Below are 23,802 nucleotides of genomic sequence, written 5' to 3' on the forward strand. Positions count from 1 at the left end.
ATCGACTGCCACCTTATGCGAGTAGAGCACAGCTACCCATCAGCTTGCTTGAGAGAGCCACCCATTCAGTGACACGGACCCGATTGTCAGTCACGCCCCTTAAACGGCGCGTCTCACAAGGACGCCACGAAGTGTAATGGCTGCACAGACATATGGGTAGAGGCAAATTCGAAAGCATGGTAAATATGGACCTGCTACTAATTACTTTGATACACCTCAAGGGATGATGACCGGCGGCTGGTGAATCATCGGAAATTGTCCCGCGAGAGTACCCTTTATATCATCTTCCAGATCATGGAGCTTCAAGCCCAGCCGCTCGTCCCAAGGGCTCAGCGATCGGAGATCCCCCACTATTTCGCCGTCGGGTGAGCGGCTACAGGTCACAGCCCGCACAAACAAAGCCATGCCCCAAGGATTTCCAGCGGCTATTAGCTTGCGTCCTTCGGCCTTCATATCCTCTGCTTTGACATACTCAGTCTTCCATTGCTCGCCAGACAGCTTCTCCAAGATAGATAGGATCTTGTTCGGCGTATAGCTATGACCCGCAATATGGACGTATTGGTTCTTTGAGTCGTGATATGCTGCCGGGTCCGAGAGAAGCGCAGCAACGCCCTGCGCCACGTAGGATCTAGTGCTTCCAGATATAGGGCTGTTCCCATCATCAACGATAGTGGCTTCATGTTTGCCAAGATCGAAACCAAGAAGCCCGTCAAGCAGGCACTTGTATGAAGTAAGCGACTTGCAATTTAGTTCGTGGGATGTTGGACATACATATTCGATCCAAGGGTTACAGATAATAGAGGTCCAGCTGATCAAGCCGCACTTCGCCTCCAGATACTGTACGATACCCCGTTTGTAGGCAGATATGCTGACCTCGTACCGCTTGTGGTATGTCCTGATTCCATAATCTGATGGAATGAATCGATCTACGCCTGCCTTGACGGCTGCGTCGATGATAACCTTGATCTGTTCGAAGGGAATGTCGTAATTGAGGAAGGACAGCGCCACATCCTGACCTTTGAAACCCTGTTCCAGAGAGGCTGGACTATAATCTGACCGAAACACTTTCACCCCCTCTGGAAATTCCGCAGTGGAATTCTCCCGGGTCAGTACCGTCACTTCTGGGTGGTTCGGATGAGCGAGCAGCTGCTTCAAAACCCACACACCAATGTTGCCACTTGCCTAAACATATTTAGTGCACATATCAGCATCTTCAGAAGCAAGCAATACTTACACCAATTAGGATCACGTTGCGTACCGGATTCGACATGTTGAATCAGAGAGTGGGAGTGTATCGGGATTGTAGGTGAATTGTTGTTGCACTGTTGGTAGAGACGAATCGCTGCTGTTCAAGCAGCGATTTGATGCAGAATATATACTGCCAACACCTAGGGACTTATGGGCTTGACAACTGGCAGCATCTACAAGGGGCGGCACGCGAGTACACTCAGACAAATAGCTCATGACTACTCCTCGGTAAGGTGGATACCTACTGTAGAAACTCAATTCTCTGGCCGCAAGCTAACAGCGGGTAGTTTAGTAGGGCCAAGGTGGAGTAGATTAGAACACAGCTTCTAAATAACCCTACTCCTTGATTTAACACTAAGAAGGCAGACTAGGACCTATTTTAGAAGGAGCTAGCAAAGGAGTTAGTAAAAAGCCCTGCTCTTAATACTATATGCCTTAGACACTCTACTAGCAAAACCCTACTTCTTATCTAAGGAGAGGACAGAAAGCTAGAGAAGTAGCTTAAAGCAATAGGGAAGGAGCTTACTATAGCAATAATAAACGCAGCTAAAACTATAATCCTACAAAGCTCTACTAGTATAAGAAGCAAGCCTTAGTAGAACCTAGACCAAAAAATACTTAGGATAAATATGCTAAGCAAATAACACTACCTATAGAGAGAATAAGTAACTAGCTCTATAAACACCTACATATAGAAAAGGAACTACCTAATTACTAGAAATAGCTGCCTGTAAATAGTAAAAGCAGTAAAGTATAACTACTAGAATTAATTCCTAGAAAAGGAGGATATAAAATTAATCTTTAAAGTAATATCTTATACTAGGTCTATAGGTAACTAAAGCATACCTACTATATAAGGCCCTAGGGGAATAGAGAACTCCTTTTAAGGCAAATGCTTAGCACTAAGAGACACTCTCTTCTCTAGCCTACCTACCTCTCAGCCTATAGAGTAGAGAACCTACCAGGAAGGTAGCTAGAAATAGCTACCTCTTACTAAAGAAGAGCTAGAACACGCCTGCTCCTTACGAATCTATAGTAGCTCCCTAGGACTAGATATAATAAACTAGAAGATTATTACTACAGTATATAAAGCAGAAATAGACATATTCTTCTATATGTTCTCTACCCTATTTAACTATAAGTACTACCCTTAAATCTAGAAAAGAGTAACAGGGATTATCCTAAAAAAGCTAAATAAACTAGACTACGCAGCCCCTAAAGCCTATAGGGTAATTGCTCTTCTAAGCTACCTAAGTAAAGTAGCAGAAAGACTAGTAGCTAAACGGCTTAGTATACTAGCAGAAATAACTACCCTACTCTACCCTTTATAACTAGGTAGAAGAGTATAAAAATCAGCTATAGATGCTTCTATACTGCTACTAAACTATATATAAGAATAAAGGAAATTAAAGAGTTTAGTAACATAAACGCTAGAATCCTATAAGGAAGCCCTATCTTACCTATTCTGTTCCTAATATATATTAGACCTCTATTCTAGTTAATTATAAACTACTTGCTATCCTACCTAGACAACCTAGCTATTACAGTATTATCTACTAGCCTAAAGAAAAACATCTACCTACTAGAAAGAGATATAGCTAGCCTATTTGCAAAAGGATCTAGCTGTGCAATTTAGTTTAATGCGCTAAAAACTAAATTTATCTACTTCACTATAAGCTAAAAAGCAGAAACCTATGCTCTTACTCTGCTAGACATGTCTATAATAACTCTAAAAAAGATTGTTAAATAGCTAGGAATCTACTTTAACAACAGGCTCTCTTTTAAGGAGCATACTGCTATAAGGATTAGCTAAGTAAAAAACACCTTCTATAAAATATATAGACTAGCAAACAGCAGCAAAGGCCTTACACCTACTGCCCTCTAATAAATATACCTAGCCTATATTACTAGCATAGCAGACTATAGATGCTAGGTCTTCTAGAAGCAACAAACTAGAATAGCAAAACAACTACAAGGACTACAGAACCTAGCACTTAGGAAAATCTTAGGCACCTTCTAAACCTTACCTATAATACCCTAAGAGGTAGAGGCAGCACTGGCCCCTCCTACTATAAGGCTAAACACCGCAATAAGAAAGTACGCCCTTTACTATTATTAAATATGTACAGTATTAATGTTGCCTAACACTTTCCTTAGCTACTTTTAATGCTACAGCTAGCTACTATGTAGCTGCTAACAACGTTATATGTGTTGCTATCTAGAAACTAAAATAGGACAGGAGTCTTGTCTAGGTTAATAATAACGCATAGGGTGTACTTTGTACCACCTGTTAGTACCTAGGAGTTCTTCTAGATAAAGCAGAGAAAGCTGTTTATTACGCCTAGCTGCTGCTTAGGCTTTAATTAAGCTTGATTGGTAAGCTGTCTCCTAACTATCCCCTACCTCTTAAGGAACTCCTAATACTATCTAACTGTAAACAGGAATTATACTAACATTAACAGAGCTGCTAAAACACCTCTACTGCTATACGCTTAGATTAGCTAGTAGATACTAGCATGTTGCTAGCACACTACTCTAAAAATTAACAATTAATAGTTTCTTTAAGCTTTAGCTAGTACGCTAGGTTCCTTTAGGGTAGTACTCTTCTACTGCCTTTTAGTAATGTAATAATAGTATATCTATTACTCTACTAGTAGCTAACTGTATTATAAGGTACGTAAAATTGTTTACTAACCTTACTATTGCTAGGTAGTTGCTACAACAACCTATTAATAATCTCTACCTCCTAATCCTCTTAAATGCAGTTACACTCAGACGTTACCAGCAGCTAGTTTGCCTTATTAATTATCTACTCTAAAACGTAAATTTTAAACTCTCTACTAGAGGTCTAACAACGCTGACTAGTCTTTAGTAGAGGCCGAGATTAGCACTTACCTAATAGATTATTCTCTTTCTATCTAATCTTTAGTTATCTTAGGGGGGCTTTAGTAGTAAGGTTATTATCTGTGTAAGAGCGTTTAGGATAACTAGTAGGTTTTAATATATCTTAATTACCTAATTAGGAAGCCTATAGGTCTTTAAACAACATTCTCTATTAATTCTCTTAGTTAAATTAAGGAAACGCAACGCTTATAAACAACCCCTAGCTCCCCTAAGTACTCCCTAGCTGCTGACTTTGTAGTGGTGTTATTACAAGTAACAGCAACATCAATTATAAAGTCTTATTAAGTAAGATAGGCGTAATGTGGGTGAGAATATTGCTCGATGCAAGAAGGTGGTTGTCTTTGATAGCAAGCCCCAATAGCTCGCTGAGATCATCTGATATACCCTCCCAACAATCACGTGCCTCTAATCCCTAATGGCCCTTTAAGCCCTCGCCAGTTAACACCCCTAATAATCACGTGCACCCAAACCCCAATGGCCTTCTGAGCCCTTGCCAGTCAACCCTGTACTTTTACTCTACCACAGTAAGTAGTTTATAATTAACCTGCTGCTAGCTTAATAGTGTACTAGGTAACAGTGGCAGATAAGGGATTAATAACTAACTAATACTAGTAGGTTATAGGCTGCTAGTAGGTTATGCATTAGCTAATAGAGGGCTCTAGACATTATTAGGTATTAAAATTAAGCTATATTAGGGCATATTAATGTTACTATAGTACTAATTTACTAGAGAAACGCACCCTAATAAGATTCTGATATCTTGGCATATGCAGAGCCCCGCACCAATATCTAATCGTTACCCAGCTGGCTCGGAGGCTTGCCCCAAAACAGCCTAGCATAGTCCTTGTTCTCCAAAGAGTGCGGTATACTGTGGTTTCCAGCGAAAGTAAAGTCCCATGGCTGGTGCGGTGGGTCTTGTGCAGAAACAGATCACGAAGAGAAAAGATGTGCGCTGACTGGTGAAAAGCCAAGAAACCCTCGGAAGTTGGACATGCCTAACCTCTGCATTTCCTCCACATTGCACTGGCCATGGGTCTCTACTTTCGCCGAAGACCGTAGTATACACTCGCTGGAATGGTATCTCACTAGACTGATTGATCCTCCTGAGGCTCAAAGTTGAGCCGCGAATTCATTGCCCGGGGTGACATGCACTGCAATACGTCATACAAAAAGCGCTTTGCTTTTGCGCACGTACAACCAAACGAAACCGCCAACTGCGATCCAGGGGTAGAAGGCCGAAAGGTCTACTGTGGTATCCGGCGAAAGTAGTGTAGGTGGGTCTGGCATCACCAGGGTACTATCCGAGTCACCCGAAATGGCCTTTTTGACCAGATAACACTGAATCCCCCCTATTTCTGTATATAATACATTGTAGACCTGTCTTGAGCATAAAGGATAGATGCCAGGCAGTCATAGATGCCCGTGGTGGGTACACAAAGCACTGAGTAATCAATTCAATTCACCCAAAAAATACAGCCGAGCACCCCTGTCAAACGTCCCCACCTACACTACTTTCGCCGGATACCACAGTAAACGACCACAACATAAGCGCCCGGACGAAAAGCTGCTCCATCCGACACGCAAGCCAAAGCGCTAGGCCGTTTTGGTCAGATCTGCAGCGGGTGGGGACCAGTAGCCGCTCCACCCGGTGGGGCCGGTGGCCAAGATCGTCAGCGATGAGATAGGCACGGTGGCTCGCAAAGCAACGATCGACATACTATGGTACTTAGCGAGAGTAGTGTGGGTGGATCCGGAGTGGCTGATGATAAAGCCTCGCGTGTTGAAACTGTTCCATCTTCACACAGGTTGACAGCACCAGCAGTCAGCAAATGAAACTGCTACTAATTATCAGCCTCGATAGGTGGTGGGAGTTCTTGCATTTTCGGTCCGTACCCCTGAAAACTGTTCCCCACCCACACCACTTTCGCTAGGTAAGATGGTACTTCGATATATATCGTTCATTGGCTGCATCCCCATTAATTCTGGCCTCATACGGAGGAGCATTTCAAAAGTCTTCCCCCCCCCCTTGTCAAGGCACGGGGCAGTCAGGGGTAGGGTCAGGGGTGAATCGGCCCGGGTTATAACGTGTCCTCTCCGCTTTCTCTTAGTCTATTTTCCTCTAGGACTGTACTCTGTATCTCCTCTACCTTCTCTATCTACCTCTACTCTGTACCTACAGTTTATTATGCCAGTCTCTAATCTTGCAACTTATGCTCTAATTGTAGCCTATAAGGCTAATAGGAAGACAAATTAAAAGATAACTCTATTAACTAGTGTTAAGAAGCGTATAATTAACTTAATCTACGCATAAGCAATTAAGAAAGGCTTTAATCCTGCTGTTAGACCTATTTAACTAGAAAACAAGCATGTTAAAGATAGAGTGCGATCTAGGAGGCCTTTAAAACAGCAAGAGGCCTTTAAGAAGGTTGTAAACCTTGTAAGACAGGATTGTTACAGCAGAGAGAAGACCTGTGCTAATATTGCTAGTGATCTTAGTTAAGATAGCCTAGATATCTTAGCCTCTATAGTGTGGAGAATACTCAGAAAAGCAGGCTATAAGAAGACAAAACTTACAAGGAAACCTAGGTTAACAAAACAGATAAGGAAGGAGAATTTAGCTTAGTATCTTAAGCATAAGGATTGGACTATTAAGGATTAGAAGAATGTTATCTGGACTAATAATGTGGGTGAGAGTTGTCAGATTGGATGGTAATAGTAATAAGTTAATAATGATGTATTAATGTTCTGTTCTTGTTCTATATAAGGGTGATTTTTATCTTATCTAGGTTCTGGTAGGGGCCCCTGCACAGTTTCTTAGCAGGTATATCGCCTAACCTATTTCTCTAATACCTTTTATTTAACACACCCCCTTAGCTTAGAATCCTATTACAAGCTGCGTAAACTAGTTAATTAACTCTTTAACATAAGGCCCTCTAGTTGCTCTTACATCTTCTTAAGCAGGATATCTCTTAATATACCCTTCTAGCCCTTAATAAGTCCTAACTAATTAAGAAAGCTAGCCTATTTGCTAATTAGGAATAACTTTGTAAATCTATCTATAATTATATTGTAAGATAGGATATATTCTACTTTAATTACTTTGTGGTTAACTTCTTATTACAACTAGTAGTTGTGTATATTAATATACTAAAATCTAGTTTATATCTAAGTAATATCTATAGTAACTAGACGTATTGTCTGCAAATTGTTACATTTAATTGTTATTGTTAGATTGCTTAGGGTTACCTAAAGCTCTTTTAATAGTTAAGAAGTAAATATCGCTTCCTTAGCTACATAGGACAGTGCTAGGAGCTTAGCCTTAGTAGTTAACGTTGTAACAGTATCTTGTTTATTTGCTCTCTAGGCAATAAGTCCTCTAAATAGCTTAATAGCGTATCCTTAGGAACTCTTCTAGTCTATAGTGTTGTTAGCAAATAATACGTTACTTGCAACTTTAAGTCCTTTACCCTATCTAAAGTTAAGTAACAGATTCCTTGTCTTCTGTAGGTATAGGAGCACTTAGTTAGCAGCGTCTTAGTGTTTATTACTTAGGTTAACTAAAAAGCATGTAAGTTGCGACGTAGCAAACACTATATTAGGTTAAGTAGTTACTACTACAAATAACAGGGATCTAATCTTTTGCTAATATTAATTAATCTCTAGCAGTTTAGCTAGACTGTTCCTAGGCTTAAGTTTAATTCTAGATATTAGCGTATTATGCCTTACGTCCTATCTAGTTACTAATTAACTAATCTTATTAACGTATACAGCTTGTAACAATTAAATTGTCTATTACTGTCTATTACGTTAGACTTCTACACTAAAGAACTATTAAAGGTTATCTCCTCTAGTATATAGGTATTACTCCTATATCTGTTTAATAGTATTATCTGCCTCTTATTTGTGCTTTAGGTGGTACGCAATTATAATATTGTCTACATAGAAGAAGATAATTATTCTATCCTTAATTATATAGCATAGTTCTTATAGTACTTATTTAAATCTAATTCTAGCTAATATTGCTGTAAATTCCTTCTGCTATAGTAAAGGGGAGATGCAGAGTCTGTATAAGGCTTTCTGTACCTTTAGTAAGGTGCCTGTCTTCTAGTATCCTCTTAGTATCCTTATGTATATTTTGTAGTTAATAGCTATATAAATAAACATATTTATAACATCCTATTATTTTAGTTTAAGATTATATTTTGCAGTAATTACTATTAGTATTCTAAGTAATTAGCCTGTAAGTGTTGCTGTATATATGTCTTATAACATAATATTATATTATTAGTCTCCTCTAACTATAAGCCTTACTTTATACTTATTAAGGTAGTAGTATTTATTAAACTTATATGTATAGACCTACATATAGTTAAGTATTTATTATCTAGACTTCTAAACTAGAGCTGCTAGAACTTTAGTCTATAACTCTATTTGTTTTTAGCTTTATAGGTGTTTATTTTCTGCTTATTTAAACATCTTATAGAGAGGGTGCTTCTCTAGCTTTAAGTATACTGTAGGTAATAGTAGAAGTTTATTCTAATACAGCTTAATTCCCTTTACTATAATCCTTTTTAATTAAGCTTTTTTAAAAGGTTTTCCTTTATATTAACTAAGGTGTCCTGCCTTAGTGCCTGCTATAAATATAGCTGCCTACAGCGTTATTATAGACGTTCCTTAGTCTTATTTAAATTAGTCTGTTGTCTTATTATAGCTTATCTATTTAGTTAGGAATACTGCTAGCAGAGGAGTTAGCAGAGGCGTTAGGTATACCTCTACAATCTTCCTGCCTTAGTAATATTAGGGTTGTTTAGCACGCAGAGTGTTCTCCTGCGTTGTCTTATTCTTATAGAACATTTTAGTTTTAGATGTATAGCTCTGTGTAGCTAGGAGTTTAACTATGCTAATCTAAGTTGTAATTTCTTCTAACGTGTTATGCATAAGGTAATCTATAATATCCTCTATTTTACTATTAAATATTATTTCTTTATTAAACACTATATTATAGGTGCTAATTACTTTAGCTATTAATAGGACCTAGATTTAGTATATATTAGTAGACTAGTATCCTACTAAGTATCTAATCTATACCTTTAGGTCTAGTCTTTATAGCCTTAATTTTCTCTAATAAGTATTATTAGTTATAGTAATTGCTTTGCATCTGTATACTCTTAAGTAAGCCTAGTTTAGTTTTTAAGGTCTAGTAACTATGCTATTTATAGCAGCTATGCGCGTAAAGAATATTTTATATAGTAATCTCTACTTATTTAGATAATTTAGTGTCTAATTGTATAGGTATACTACTGCTCTAGTAATTTCTAGCTAGAGTTCCTATAGTAGATTTGCGTCTAGTTAAATCGCGTGTACCTTCTCTTTTATTACACCCCCTAAGCGTTTAGCTCTTCTATTTTAAGCTTATGTGTCTAGAGCAGAAGGCTTAAGTCTTATTAAGAGGGACGTGCACTATCTCTTAACCTCTTATTTAACTATAATAATTTTATTATCTATCTTAATTACCTTAACTATAATATTAAGCTGTTTCTTTAAGAACTAGATAAAGATCCTAAGTAGACAGATAATAGATCTTACAGGCCTGTTGTCCTTAAAGTAGAAGTCCCACATGTACTAAGAGTGTTAGCAGGTAATAAGCATTTAACTCTTTTCCTTATTAAAGCTTTCTGCTTTATATTTATAGAAGTCTATAGCTATTTATTTACCTAGGCCTTTATTGTTTAATTATGGGGTGCTTTATATTTAATGCTTTAATTTTAATTATCTAGATGCGTTACATTACACTATTATAATACATTTAATCTTTACCCCCTTAGATTAATATATAAGGTGCTTAATTACAGATAGTCCTAGATATCTAAGCCTCTTATGCTATATTATAGCTGTTACTCTCTATAGTAATCTTCTATTATAATTTATACGCATATAGAGTGCTACTATAGCTATATTTAGTTATTTAATAACCTACTATCTAAAGCTTTCTGTTAGGATAGCTATAATGTTGCTGTTTCTTTAATATAGCGTTGTTAGATCTTCTTAGTTATCCTACTATATTCCTTGTCTTTAGAGTAACCTAAATAATACTAGGTTATAGAGGAAATCTAGGCACTACGCAATATTATCTAAGCGTAGTACTTATTTGCCTTAAGATCCCTCTGCTAATATATTAACAGTACTATATCCTTATATCTAGACCTTAGAGTTCCTAGTCTAGATATAATCTCCTATTACTAGCTGGCATACGTCTCTAAGTCTTAAGAGGTTATTATAGATATTCGTAGTTAAGCCAGAATCTAGGAGAAATACCTCCTTTAATAGATATCCTTAATTACTTACGCTATATACTGCTTTTATACTACCTTTATTAACCTATATAATTTTTTAGCTATCTAGTTACTTAATAATCTTGTCTAGTGTTTAAGACGTCTTAATATATAGAGTAATTAATTAAGACGCTGTTATTATTTGCAGTTACTTAGTCCCTTAAGACATTACCTATATTCTCTTTTATAAGTTACTATTATGTTTAAGCTTATACTATACTAGTTTTACAACACCTCTATTTAGCTTAAACTACTTAGGTGCCTTAGCTGTATTTATGTAGTAGCAGTTAGATATATTATAATGCTGTTTACAGGCAGAACATATGTCTTTAGCTCTTGCTGTATTCCTCTCTAGGAACTGCTTAGTTCTGGCACTTTAGCTATCTATCTTTCTTTTGCTTTGCTTAGGGTTTCTCTAGCCTTAATAATTGTTGTTAGATAGCGCTCTTAGTTCTCTACTAAAGGCGTCTCTTTATAGGTTTAAGTTGAATTTACTACTTACTATATATAATGCCTCTCCTACTATAAAGGCACTCTTAGGCCTCCCTCTTAGTAGATGTTAAAAGCTTATATAATTATAGAAGAGTTTTATTATCCTTTTCCTATTTATAGCTTTCTTATTGTATCCTAGCCCTTAGAACGCTGCAGTCTAGGTTAATGCTATCTTAGATATAGAGCCTAGAAAATTATTAATAACAGCTTGTGTTTGCATAACCTTAGCTACCTTAAGGGCCTTAGCTTAAGTTGCTACCTAATTGTATTTACTTAGCTATATCTTCTAATTTGCAGTTATTTATATTAGTCTAAGTGCAGCGTAGTATCTTTCTTATACTTATGCCTGTTCTTTATCTACATCTACTCTAATAGTGTCTTAGAGGGCAGTTATTTATTTGCGTAGCGTTCTATTTTCTATACAGCAGCTTAGCTGCAGATATAGTATTACTATTATAAGAATATACTTAACTGTTCTTAATATTTTACTTTTCTTATCTTAATAGTCTTTCTTAAGTATCTTATATAACTAAGGTAAAGCTTATAGTCTTTATAATCTTCTTTATATACCTCTTATCCCTTTTCTAAGAGGTCTAATACCTGTATTAGGATTATAGGTGTTTACAGCATAGTTATTAATATATCTATTACTTTATATGTTATTCTGCGTGTTCTGCTTTAACCTGCTTAGATAGTCTGTAATAACATAGTTAAGGTGTTGCTTATGCTTATTACTAGTTTATATTACGTAATTTCTAAAGGTAGTAGCGCCTCTAGTTATATGCGTTAGAGTTGCACCCCTTTAGGGTCTGCTAGCAGCTATATATCTTACAACTAGCACTTAATCTTAAGTTAGTAGTACTAGGAGACCTAGTTGCTTAAGTTAGTGAGAATAACTGTTGCGTCCCTCTAGTTTTAGCTAGTTGCTATTTTGCTTGTTGTTAGCGCTTATTATAGCAGCAGTAAGACTCTTAATTGTTAGATTAGGTAGTAATAGTAATAAGTTAATAATAATATATTAATGTTCTGTTCTTGTTCTATGTAAGGGTGATTTTTGTCTTATCTAGGTTCTAGTAGGGGCCCCTGCACGGTTTCTTAGCAGGTATATTGCCTAACCTATTGTTCTAGTATAAGTATCGAAGCATCTCGTTAGCAGGCACATTAGGAAGGATACTTATCATTATTATTGTTAAGGGTTAAAGAGACGAGTAATACGGTAGTTGAATTCTATAAGTAAGTGTTACTAGTTGTTGTTGTAGGTTGTCTCTTCTTAACAGTTCCTGTTAAGGTCTCTTATACCCCTCTGCCGGCCAGATTACGTACACTAGCTAAGCATCCTAGTTCTTACTAAGGAAGTTACTGTGTGCACTGGCACAAACCTCCCCCCCTAAGAGCTTAGCCCTATTAAGCAAATAAATTAAGTTAAAACTAAACTCTAAACTAATTACTAACCCCCCTTATTACTCCGCTTGTTCCTTTCCCTTGCTACCTCCCTGTTTCTGCAATCTTGTCGAGGCCCTAGTTTCCTGAGTGGGTTGTTGACTTGAGTCTCCTAATAGCTTAGGGGTAGAAGAGTCTAGTACGTGTCTTAATAAACCCTGGTCTAAGGCACTGCCTAATTCGTATGTTATCTAGGTAGTAGCCTCTGTTGCTTTAACAGTTAGACTGTTAAACAACTTATTAAGAGCACCCCTCTATGTATGCTGTCTGTCCTATAACTCCTATTCTTTCTTATGTTCTAGTACCACTCCTTTATTAGTAAAGAAGGATTAATTAGAGATACCTAACTCTTTATCAGCCCTAAAGCAATGCTTCTTAGACATCTTTACCTACTGCTAATGCCTCTTTACTATAGCAACGTTGTTATCCCTGCTCTTCTAAAGAAACTTTACAAGCTCCTTGTTATTAAGACTGAAAATGCGGAGTATCTCTTGCTGGACTAGGTAAGAGTTGTACTAAGCCTAGCAATAGATGGCTTTAGAAATCTAGGAAGAGAAAGTTGGCGCTATGTCTGCTAGGAAAGCATAAGGAGCACTACTATACTTATTTAAATAACCTAACAGTATTAAGGGTCCTAGCATAAGCATCTAATAAAAGCTAGCAATGTCCTTATATAATCCCATCTCTAGAATCTCTATAGTTTCTCTATCCTCTGTAACTAACACGTACTAAGGGAGTATGGTTTAGCGCCTTATTGTAGATGGTCTAGTGGACCTATGTGGCAGTGCTGGGTAGGAGATCCTAACGTCCCTATACTTGCAAGGATACTTCTTCTACTTAGCACCTACTGTGTCTTGTGCTAACTTAGGGTAGTTAACTGTATCTACCTACCCCTTAATGTAACTATTACGTTGTTTAATTCTATTATCTTTCCTCTAAGCTAAGTATTCTAGAACTAAATTGTAGAAGCCTTCTAGAGTAATAGTGTAGTTGTCTGTATCTTTATTGTTAAAGGATACTAAGCCCTGTATTATGTCTATTCCTTTACCTAACTCTATAGCGTTGTAGAGGTTGCAATCTACGTGCTTAAAGAACGTCTAATCCCTAGGCTTAGTGTATTTAGTGTAGTATAGGTAGGAGATTAAGTTGGTTTGTTAACAGAGTAATGCATAGTGAAGCCAGTACTGCCGATCGCCCCTTACTAGCTGTTAGATAATAGAGTGGTACATAATCCTATACTACCCTAGGTTGCTTTTACTATACTTTATAACGTTATAAGTATAATAGTTATATATATTAAAGTATTTATCTACTATTTTCTAGAGTTCTAGATTGTTTTAAAACATAGAGGCAAACACAGAGACTATAATAGTGCCCTTCTGGTTTAGACTGTCCGCCTTAGCTTAAAAATGTTAAGATAGGTGCTTAGAGATAAAGTCACTCTAGTTAAGGTTAAGTACTGTAGGAACTGGACAGAATTAATAGGACTGTAGACTATCCATTGTGTTTAGTGCACAGAGCTGTTCTTAAAACAGGATCCTAGTTTTTAGGTTACTCCTCTACTTTCCCTAGCTAGTCTTATTCTTATACATTAGCATAAGCAGGTTAGATATTATAGTAGTGTTAAGAGTGCAGACTAGTAAGCTAAGTTTACTAGCAGTGTACTAGGAATAGGGAAAGTAAACTTGTAATAGGTTAACTGTGTAGTAGGTAATTGTTCTTCTACTAGCACCTTCCTCCTTTTAAGTTTCTCCTTTCTTACAGCGTTCTTAGACCTATGCATCTAGGAGCTTTACACGCTCTAGATCCTTAAGGAGCTTCTAACTAATCTTTGTGCAGAGGAGAATAAAGGCAGATTAGCTGTTAGTGTATTTGCACTTAGCGCTATCCTAGATATTGTTTATTACGTCTTTACTAATCTCTGCGTCTTCCTGCATAGACTAAACGTCTAATGTTAATAGGTAGTTAACTTTAGGGCTTGTAACGTCTTAAAATAATCTAAATTCTAATAGCCTGATTAACGATTGTTCCCTAGTCTAATAGTCCTCTGGCACTAAAGTAACGGAGCTGAATTGCGTTCCCCTAGACTGTTAGTACTTCTAAATTGCATCTATTATGCGGCGCTGCTTTCCTGTTTTATTAACACCTAACTTAAAGGCTATCTAGTTAAGGTTGTTAGGTGTAGCAGACAACAGGTCCCTTTAGTGTTCTTGTTTAATACTTTTAATAACATCCTTAGGGAATTTGTTACCTGTTAGGAATAGCTTTGTATTAGTCTATGGCCTCGTTAGAGTAAGGGATAATCCTCCTGGGGAAACACTTAATTGGCCTGCGGTCCTTATGCTTGTTGCTGGCTTAGTAAGTAACTATAACCTAGATAGTGATGCTAAAGGGGCTAGTGTCTAAACTCTGTTAAGAATGTACTCTAGCGCCGCTTGTATTAGTGTAAGGAAGTTCTTAGAGCTAAACCTTATAGCATTTAATGCTGCCTACTCCTAAGTAATCTTTTCTTTTAGCAAGTAGGGTGTCCTAACACCTTTTAGGTTAAAGATTAGTACTAGTAGTAAGGTCTTCTACAGTGTAAGTGCTTGCATCTACTATTAGTATGTTTTTAAAGTTAGGTCCCTAGTTAGGCATACGTCCTACTCTGTTGCTTTTAGCTTAGGTACGCCTTTGCCTAGTGCTTTTGCTTTTACTATAAGTAGGTAGGTCTTGTTGTTTAGGTGTGTAACAAAGTTTATTGTTTCCTGCTAGAGTATAGTAAGGGCTTAGTAGACCGTATTCTAGTTACTTAAGTTATAGAACTTATCCCTCCTCTTTTGTAGCATAGATAGGCGTTAGTAAATTGCTAAGTTAATAAACTTAGTAAGGTTGTTAGCGTTAACTTAGCAGATATAGTATGTAAGTAAGTTAGGTATTGTATGCTCTATAGCAGACTGTAGACAGTATAGTGTTACTACGTTTACTAGAATGTTTTTACTATTCTTATTTTTGTAGATGTACTTTATAGCTTGTGCTATTTCTATTATCTTCCTCTAGTTATAGTCTGTTGCTGATTAGATTACTAGGTATTAACTATAAAAGTTGCTTATGCCTCTGTATTGTGCAACCAGGTTTAGGGTTTACTAGATAATATCTAATATTAAGTGTATTATAGCTGCTAATTTGTTAAACTTAGTAACTGCTGTACTTATCTAGAAGTTAAGCCTTTCCCTTTGCGCCTGTAGCTCTCCTTAAGTAATCTCTATTACAAACTAGCTAACTGTAGATCCCTCTATGTATAGCATTAGGATATTAGCAACCTTAGTAATGTTCTTACTCTTAATAGCCTTTAAGACTAATAACTACCGCACTACCCCTTCTCCTAGTTCTAGCTCTTTCTATGCAATTACCCTTTACTGTAATATTGTAAACTTTGTATGTAGTTAAGTAGATGTAAAGAAGTTATAAGCTAATGTTGTAAGGGAGAGAGTTAGAAGTAATAGGGTAGCTCTGCTTTAAGAGTGTCCCAGGCAGCTGTAGGCCCGCTTCTCTTCTGCGCTTTCACTTACTGTTTATTTTTTTTACTTACTATTTGTAGTTTTACTTACTTACTTTTACTTGCTATAATTGTTAATTGTTTGTAAACAGTTGTTTTAGTTGTAAGCTGTTAGCTTGCACCCTTCTCTATACTTAGTAAGTGCCTAGGCTAAGTTACTTTTACTAGCGTTAAGTTTTAGCTAATTAGGAGTTAACTAGTAAGACCTAGCAACTGCTGATTAGCTTGTAGCTTCGGCAGTTAGGACGTTACCCCCCTATCTTTAGCAGTCCGTCCTATAGACTACACTGCTATTCCTTATTATTAGGGTCTAAATTAGATAAGTTATTATATATTTTATATTACTGTCTTTTGTACTGTATAAGAGGTTAAGGGTAGATTTTAATGCTTAGTAAATTGCAACCAGTAGGTATTCTGCCCTTGCCTGCTGGATTAGGGGTGCTTAAACTCTTAGCAGCCTTGTTTTGTCTGCTCTGTAGAAACATGTCCTTATAGTTTTAATTCTAGGTATCTTCTCTCTATACCTTTATAAATCCCCTCTCTTTTAACTAAATATCCTCTAGTAAACGCTTACAGAACTTCTTTATTCTCTACCCTAGTACTGTATGTAGCATGCTGGTCCTGTTAAGGTCTTTAAGCAAATAGGTGCCCCTGTCTAGCTGCATTCTGTTAAGTAACACTTAGTATAGCCTAAGCCACTTCTTTCTTAACTTCTTATCTCTAGACATGTTAATTTGTCCTACTAAGTCCTACAGTAGAACTAGGTCTCTAGGGTTAATCTGCTTATGCTAAACTTCGTTGTTATCGTCCTAATATTCCTTTTTTAACGCTCTTAGTTAATTAGTTGTACTAACCGCATCTTTTAGGAACTAATCCTAGAGATCTAACTACATAGCCCTAATTGCGAGTAGTTAAGCCCTGTTCTTAACCTTCTGGAATAGTAGTGTTTGCCATGTTAGTAGTAACAGTTCAATTAGAAGAACTAGGTTCTAGCTAGTAATAAGTTAATATGCTAAGTATCCTATAGATTGTATAGAGATCCTGTTAGCTAAGAGCACTGTTAGGAGGTTGTCTACCTATAACCCCTTAAGCTTTGTAAGTGCGTTAATAATAGGTTTATGTCTACCCTCTACTTTTCCTATTACTTAAGGGTTGTGTGCAGATGCCTGTACCCTCTTAATCCTATAGATTAAAGTAAGCCTCTTAACCACTTTAGTAAAGTCTAGTCTGCTGTTAACTATAAGTCTTCTTATAGTACTCTACCTACAGACAATGTCTTTGTATAGGAACTTTACTACTGTTAATAACTTGTTATTGTAAAGCGCCCTTGCCTCTATCCACCTAATTAAGTATTCTCTAGCTGCAACTAGGTACTAGAAGCCTCTGCTTATTAGCATATGCACAACGTTAACAGTAACTAACTCTTACAGTATATAGGAGTAGGTGCTAGTTAGCATATCCTTTATAATCTTAGTTACTCTAAGTTAGCACTCCTTATACGTGGAGATTTTTCTCTTAACACTCCTATACATGTTAAGCTAGTAGTATTATTAAGAGACTATAGAGAACACTGCGTTTATACCCCTATAACTAATGGTTCAGTAGATGTCCTATATAACTACAGTTTAGATATCTACATTATTAACTACACGCCTAATAGCAATATTCCTTAATGTTTTTTAGAATAAGTAGCTGTCCCTCTTAAAGAAGTTTATAGCTCTCTTCTTCTAAGCCCTACACTCTTTCCTGCTTAACCTAACTAGGGTCTTTAGGGAGTGTAGAAAAACAGCAATGTCCTCTAATTCCTAGGAGTATTCCTGTCTTAGAATCTGGGTAGTCCCTGTGTTAACCTGGTTACCTAACTCCACGTTTGCTATTAGGTTTTTAACAAACTCTTTAACGTCAGATTTAGGTTTGTCTAGGTTCTCCTACCTCTCTGGCTTTAGGTATCTTAATAGTGCGTCTGTAACCATATTCTTCTTTCCTAGTACATAGCGTATTTTAAAGTCCTAGAGTAGAATTGCAGCAAGCTACCTATTTATAACTAAGCCTAGAAGGTCTAACAACAACCTGTTTAGCTAGGTAATTAATGTTTAAGTATTAGTCTTAATAATAAAGTGTATACTATATAGCTACATCCTAAACTTCTTAAGTGCCTAAACAACTGCCTTGCATTTAAGCTTTGTTAAGTGCTACCTACTTTCTGCCTTAGACTAGATAGTGCTTTTAAATCTGCATAGGTGTTGTTTTCTGTCTAGGCCTATTTGTTTAAGGCATGCTCCTGCGCTTTTATTGCTTGCATTAACTAAGAGGAACACTAAACTAGGATTTTTGTAAGATATTGTTATAAGCGCAGGTGCGTTAATAATGTGCTCCTTTAGGAGTAACATTAAGCTCTGTTCTGCGTCGCCCTATTGCTATACTGCGTCATTCTTTAATAACTAGAATAGTGGCTTTGCTTTTAAGGCGAACAAGGGTATCTAGATGTAGTAGTAAACTACAATTCCTACAAACATCTAGACCTCTTTTAGGTTCTGACACTCTAGCCAATTTGCAATTTTGTTAACTTTCTTTTGTGCTAGATATTGTCCTTCTACTAAAACTTTATAGCTAACTACCCCTAATTAATTGTGTCCCTAGTAGCATTTAAGTCCTAATACTGTGCCCCTAGCTCTTTCTACGTCTGTAAGGACCCTGTCTAGTTGCTAGATGTGCTTAAGTACATATTGCCTAACACTAGGTAAAGCCTCCTTGCTATTATAATCTGTCTTTAGGCTACTACTAGTAACATTGTTAAGGAAAGGAAGTGTATCTAGCTAGTGATCCTTAAGAATCAGTGTTATAATTCTTTAGAAGACAGCTACTAAGTTAGTAGCCCCTTAAACTAGGGTACATAATTATAAAAGGCTAATTAGCGTTATAACTGCTGTTATATCTCTGCTGTCTTTATGCAGTATTATCTAGTTTTAACTAGAGAAGAAGTCTATAAGTAACATATTCTTACAGCTTACAAACCTCTTAGAGAACTTGTCTGTAGTTAGAGGGGTTTCTGCATCTTAAACAGAGACCTTGTTTATGTGTTAAGCGTTGTTAATAAACTAAAATCTACTATCTTTCTTAGACACTAAATGCTATAGGTTCCTGTATTAGCTGTCGCATTGCTTAAGTGTTCCTTGTTCTAATCTTTCGTTTAACATCTTAATAAGTTTCCCTTTTAGACTTCTTATAACAGGGAAGGGCTTAACCTACTAGGCTTTGTGTAGGATTGTCCTAATCTAGTATAGAGGAGAAACCTCCTTCTAAATCCACCTAGATTTAGAAAAAGTAAAAGCTATAGCTACTTCTCTGTTTAGGATTATTTCCTTAAAGAGTGCTATATCTGCTAGGAACAGAGTATTACTAAACTTCTAATCTTTTATTCTCTAGGGAGTAAGCCTTTTCCCTCTTAGGAACAGGGCATATTGCCTTTTAAATAAGTAATTAAAAGGCCTAATATTGTATAGCCTTAAACTAAGTATTAGCTGCTGTTGTTTATATGCAACTCTTTTCTAATCTTCCTAACTAAGTTCTATAGGTTTATTAGGTTGTAGATTATTAACAGGTTAAACCTTTACCCCTACTTATTTATAGAGTGTGTTAACTTCTTAATTTTTAACTATGTTATGCTAACCTCTTACCCTTAATAATTGTAAGTTTATTTAGGACAGTAAGATAAGGAAGTCCTTATCCGCATGTACTTGCCTAGGGTCCCCTCCCTTAAAGATCTACTAGAGACTGCTGGCATCATTCTGTGTGAAGATAAAACCACTTAGGCCTTTTAAGATTCCTAAATCTATAGTCGTACGTAGGAAGTAGTAGTTTACTTCTGCTAAGTAACAGAACTTTAGTGTTGTTAGGTCTTTACTAGTATTAGAACATCCCAGCCTAATTAAGGAGTTCCCCTAACTTTTCCCTTATCCTGGTTATGCTTAACTAGGGTGGAGTGGTGAGGAGATAGGTCTGATGCGATGAAAGTAGTGTTCCTCCTTCTGTTATTAGATATAATGCGGCACGTAGCCCTTCTAAAAACGTTGTACTGTATAGCTAGTCTTGCTAACAAGCACTATAGCGTTCTAAGGATAACTAATCTTATTAGGTTCCTTACAAGTCTGAAGTGCGTTAAGGTTGTAACTTCTCTAATCTGGACTAGGACATTCCACAACGTTCTGACAAATAGATCTATGCTACTATTAGCCGTAATAACGCCCTGCTCTTTTCCTATTAGGTGTGTCATTTCTTTGTACACTATTCCTAGCGCTTAAGAGGCACTAAACCTTATTAAATTTATCTAAGCTTTAGTGTTAATTAAGCAGCTAACTGTATGTAACCTAATGCAAGCCTAATATATTAGTAAATCTTAGTGCACTAGCTTCTCTAACCTGGTAGTTTCTATAGTTTTAGCTAGCTTATTTAGAGGATCTTTATTGTCCTATGTATCGCCGTGTGCTTCTACTTAGTAGCTCCTGTAAGCATTCCTCTCTAATCCAACGTTAAAGTATTAAGCCCTGCTGTTCTTAATTGTGGGGTAATTTTCGCTAAACTTGGCTCTAGTGCAGACCCTTATAATTTCTGGCTAATTAGCAGTTAACTAGTAAGACCTGTTAACTCCTGATTGGCTTGAACCCCTAGCCCCTAGGATCGCCACGTTAACGCTCCTGCTGACTACTAGGTTAGAGTCTAACTCCTTTATAAGCTTCTGGAACATTGCTTAGATATAACCCTAGGAGACTAAGTCTCTAATAGTAATCCCTTGTACTTCTTAACAAAGAATTGCAGTTAGAATCTTGTTTTTAGATGGTTTAAGTAAGTCTGCTATTCTATTGTCCGAGCTAGTTATTAAATGCTTCCTCTTTTACTAATTTAATAGTAGAATAGTTTCTAATACCCTCTCTTATAATAGTAGTTTAATGATAGCATACAGCTAACTGTAAGGCTAACTAGTAAAAGGTATTATTTACTTGCTCTCTATTAGCAAAGGGCTTAACCCTAACAAGTCTTTAATATCTACTGCTAACCTATCTCTAGCATTATTGTATACTTGCTTAACTGTAGCTTATTAAAATATTAAAGGTCTTTCTTTCCTAACTACAGCTCTCTAAGCTCTTTCTAGGACAGTATTAACTTGGCGGTCGCGTGCCTTGTCTGACCTAGTTGCTGCGTTTAAGGAGGAGCTATCTTTAACGTTATATGCCCCTAGTACAATGTCCCTGTTATTAATATAATTAAGACTATAAACTTCGTAATAGTCCTTATTAAGGATTTAGAAGTTCTAAAAAGAGTGTAATAACTTATAGTCTGGCTTATAATTATCTATTGTAGTTAGTGCGCTAACACTCCTAATAACCTTTCTCTGTACGTCTAGGCCTGGCCTAGATCTATACATTACCCCTCTAGGCCTAGAGTCTACACCTTTAAATAGATTAGGCTTAACTGCAGAGGCTGGCTAGTCTAGGACATCCTGTAAAACTTCAAAGTACTCTTAAATCTTCTGTTTTAACTAATTAAGTTAATAAGTAGGTAGGACAGATCCTTAGATAGGTTTAATTTAATAGTAAGTAGGACTAAAGTAGTATCTGCGTTAACTGTCTTAGTTAAGTTAAAAACTACACTACTCTATACGGGTAAGTGCTCTGTACAATTTATACTTACAGGCTTAGTAGTTTAGCTCTCTACATATGTTGCAGGAGTTACTGTACTCTCTTCCTTAGGAGTAGTTTACCCCTTATCTTAGGTTAACGTTTCTAGGTGCGTTAGTGATGTAAGAGCTATCGTTCCTTTCCTAGGTAGCACTAGCTCTAGTTGCTTAGGAAATAAAGTAAGCGTAATTAGTGGGAGACTAAAGGATCTCTCTTATCTAATTGTTAGAGTTTATAAGGGTACTAACCTCTACTAGGGATAGCTTCTATCCGCCTATTGCCTAGACAAGCTCTTTAACGTCTTTATTAACACTAGGAGGTAGAGGTGTTTTGCTCTTACTACCCTAACCAGCTAGTTAATCCTTAGCCTAGGTAACAATAGACTTAGCGTTAATTAGCTCCTTAGTGCTGTTTATAAGGTGCTGGGTTTCCTTAGTATGTGTATTATTCCTTCTAAGTGCTAATTCCTCTAAGCCTTAGCGCTGCTTATGCACCCTTTTTATAAAATTATAGATGTTATTAAGTATAAATAAAGATTAATCCTTTATGTCTAGTCTGTTTTGCATGTTAAAGAGGACAAGGTCCTTGTTAACCTTTAGCAGTCCTAAGAAGAAGTAGTATCCTTCCTCTAAGGTTAGAATTTAATTATTCTTCTAACATGTATTACTATACACTATAAAGTTAGTATAGTAATATAATAGTCTAGGGAAGGCTTAAGAGGTTTCTTTAATATAGGCTTTAAAGAACGCTTAATTGCCTATACTTTAAGCAGTGTCCTAGCCTTTCTAGTAATCCTTTATAGCAATCTAAAGCTTAACCTAATTGTCTAAAGCGTATAGTTTAAGGCGTTTAATAAACCTCCTACAGTAATTATAGCAGTAGTTAGGGAGGACCCTAACCTTCGGCTTGTTACTTAGCCCTCTGTTTTCTGCTATGTAGTTATAGTTATTAAGGAACTCTGTAACCTCCTTTCTATTAAAGGATAGTTAGATAGACCTTCCCTTTATTAGAACAACAACCTAACAGCTGTTTCCTGTTAGGGAAGACAGTGTCTCTATAGAGTCTAAAGGGTTGTCTATAGTAGTGTACATTAATCCTTAGTAGTCTATTATATTAAGAAGATAATAGTTTGCTTATAAATAAAGTAATCTTAATTGCTCTGTCTGTTAGAGCAGCTTAGTCCCTATCTTTTATGTTCCTCTTGTCCTAAGTCCTAAGGAATAGGGCCAAGCAGATCCTAAGGAATAGGGCTAAGCAGAACTGTGCAGATAATGTATATAATAAGTATTAGAAATTAGACTAAGATAGTCCCTTAGCTAAGGCCTTTCTAGGTTAACTAGATGCCCGCATTGTTTTAAACTTGTTTTTCTCATTTTCTAAATAATAGGTCTGATAGTAACGTCCTGGTCCAGAATTAACAGGATAATTCCTAGGCCGTGCCCCAGCCTTCAGAGTGGCAGATATTCAGATAATAACGTCCTAGTCTAGAGTTAACAGGATAATTCCTAAACCATACCCTAGCCTTTAGAGTAGCAGAATTTCAATGTTGCCTGCTATACTGTGCCCCCTAGTTAGGTTACTATTTTGTTCTAGTATAAGTATTAAAGCATCTTGTTAGTAGGCACATTAGGAAGGATACTTATTATTATTATTGTTAAGGGTTAAAGAGACAAGTGATACAGTAGTTAAATTCTATAAGTAAGTGTTACTAGTTGTTGTTGTAGGTTGTCTCTCCTTAACAGTTCCTGTTAAGGTCTCTTATACCCCTCTGCCGGCCAGATTACGTACACTAGCTAAGCATCCTGGTTCTTACTAAGGAAGTCACCGTGTGCACCGGCACACCATTTCTCTAATACCTTTCATTTGACAAGAGTATTGCTTAATGCAAGAAGGTGGTTGTATTAGATACGAAGCCCTAATGGCTCGCTAAGATTATCTGATATACCCCCCAATAATCACATGCATCCAATCCCCAATGGCCCTCTGAGCCCTTGTCACTCAACTCCATGCTTTGCTCCACCACAATAAGACTGCTGTAGTACTGCTTCATCGACGTAGAGGATACAGAGTCTAGAGAAAGGTAGATAAGGCTGTTATTAAGAGCTTTTTAGGCTCTTAGCCTCAGACTCTCAGCCTCAGGCATGTGGATGCGTCCACCTCTGACCTGTAATAG

General features: G+C 36.8%; 1 protein-coding gene across 1 annotated transcript, besides 24 other annotated features; it reads right to left on the minus strand.

Annotated features, from left to right (window-relative positions):
• Positions 1–216: 216 nt before the first annotated feature.
• EKO05_0000105 (uncharacterized protein) lies at positions 217–1,270 on the minus strand (the record flags this gene model as incomplete). Its single annotated transcript, XM_059635380.1, has 3 exons — positions 217–720; positions 772–1,182; positions 1,235–1,270. The coding sequence occupies 3 exons, from the start codon at positions 1,268–1,270 to the stop codon at positions 217–219; spliced, it is 951 nt and encodes a 316-aa protein (XP_059491363.1).
• Positions 1,271–1,561: 291 nt separating this feature from the next.
• Positions 1,562–2,660: a mobile genetic element.
• Positions 2,425–2,573: a mobile genetic element.
• Positions 2,644–3,355: a mobile genetic element.
• Positions 3,356–4,452: 1,097 nt separating this feature from the next.
• Positions 4,453–4,666: a dispersed repeat.
• Positions 4,594–4,676: a dispersed repeat.
• A 342-nt stretch (positions 4,677–5,018) lies between these two features.
• Positions 5,019–5,211: a dispersed repeat.
• Positions 5,212–5,397: 186 nt separating this feature from the next.
• Positions 5,398–5,682: a dispersed repeat.
• A 462-nt stretch (positions 5,683–6,144) lies between these two features.
• Positions 6,145–6,834: a mobile genetic element.
• Positions 6,290–6,327: a tandem repeat.
• Positions 6,835–6,847: 13 nt separating the features above from the next.
• Positions 6,848–12,097: a mobile genetic element.
• Positions 11,965–11,999: a tandem repeat.
• Positions 12,098–21,216: a mobile genetic element.
• Positions 12,099–12,102: a direct repeat.
• Positions 12,103–12,352: a long terminal repeat.
• Positions 12,103–23,474: a mobile genetic element.
• Positions 14,137–14,175: a tandem repeat.
• Positions 16,280–16,317: a tandem repeat.
• Positions 21,228–23,214: a dispersed repeat.
• Positions 23,214–23,474: a long terminal repeat.
• Positions 23,216–23,470: a mobile genetic element.
• Positions 23,475–23,478: a direct repeat.
• A 20-nt stretch (positions 23,479–23,498) lies between these two features.
• Positions 23,499–23,653: a dispersed repeat.
• Positions 23,653–23,734: a mobile genetic element.
• A 16-nt stretch (positions 23,735–23,750) lies between these two features.
• Positions 23,751–23,802: part of a dispersed repeat that runs on past the window's edge.

Source organism: Ascochyta rabiei, chromosome 1 (genome assembly GCF_004011695.2).
Source record: "Ascochyta rabiei chromosome 1, complete sequence".
Lineage (NCBI taxonomy): Eukaryota > Fungi > Ascomycota > Dothideomycetes > Pleosporales > Didymellaceae > Ascochyta > Ascochyta rabiei.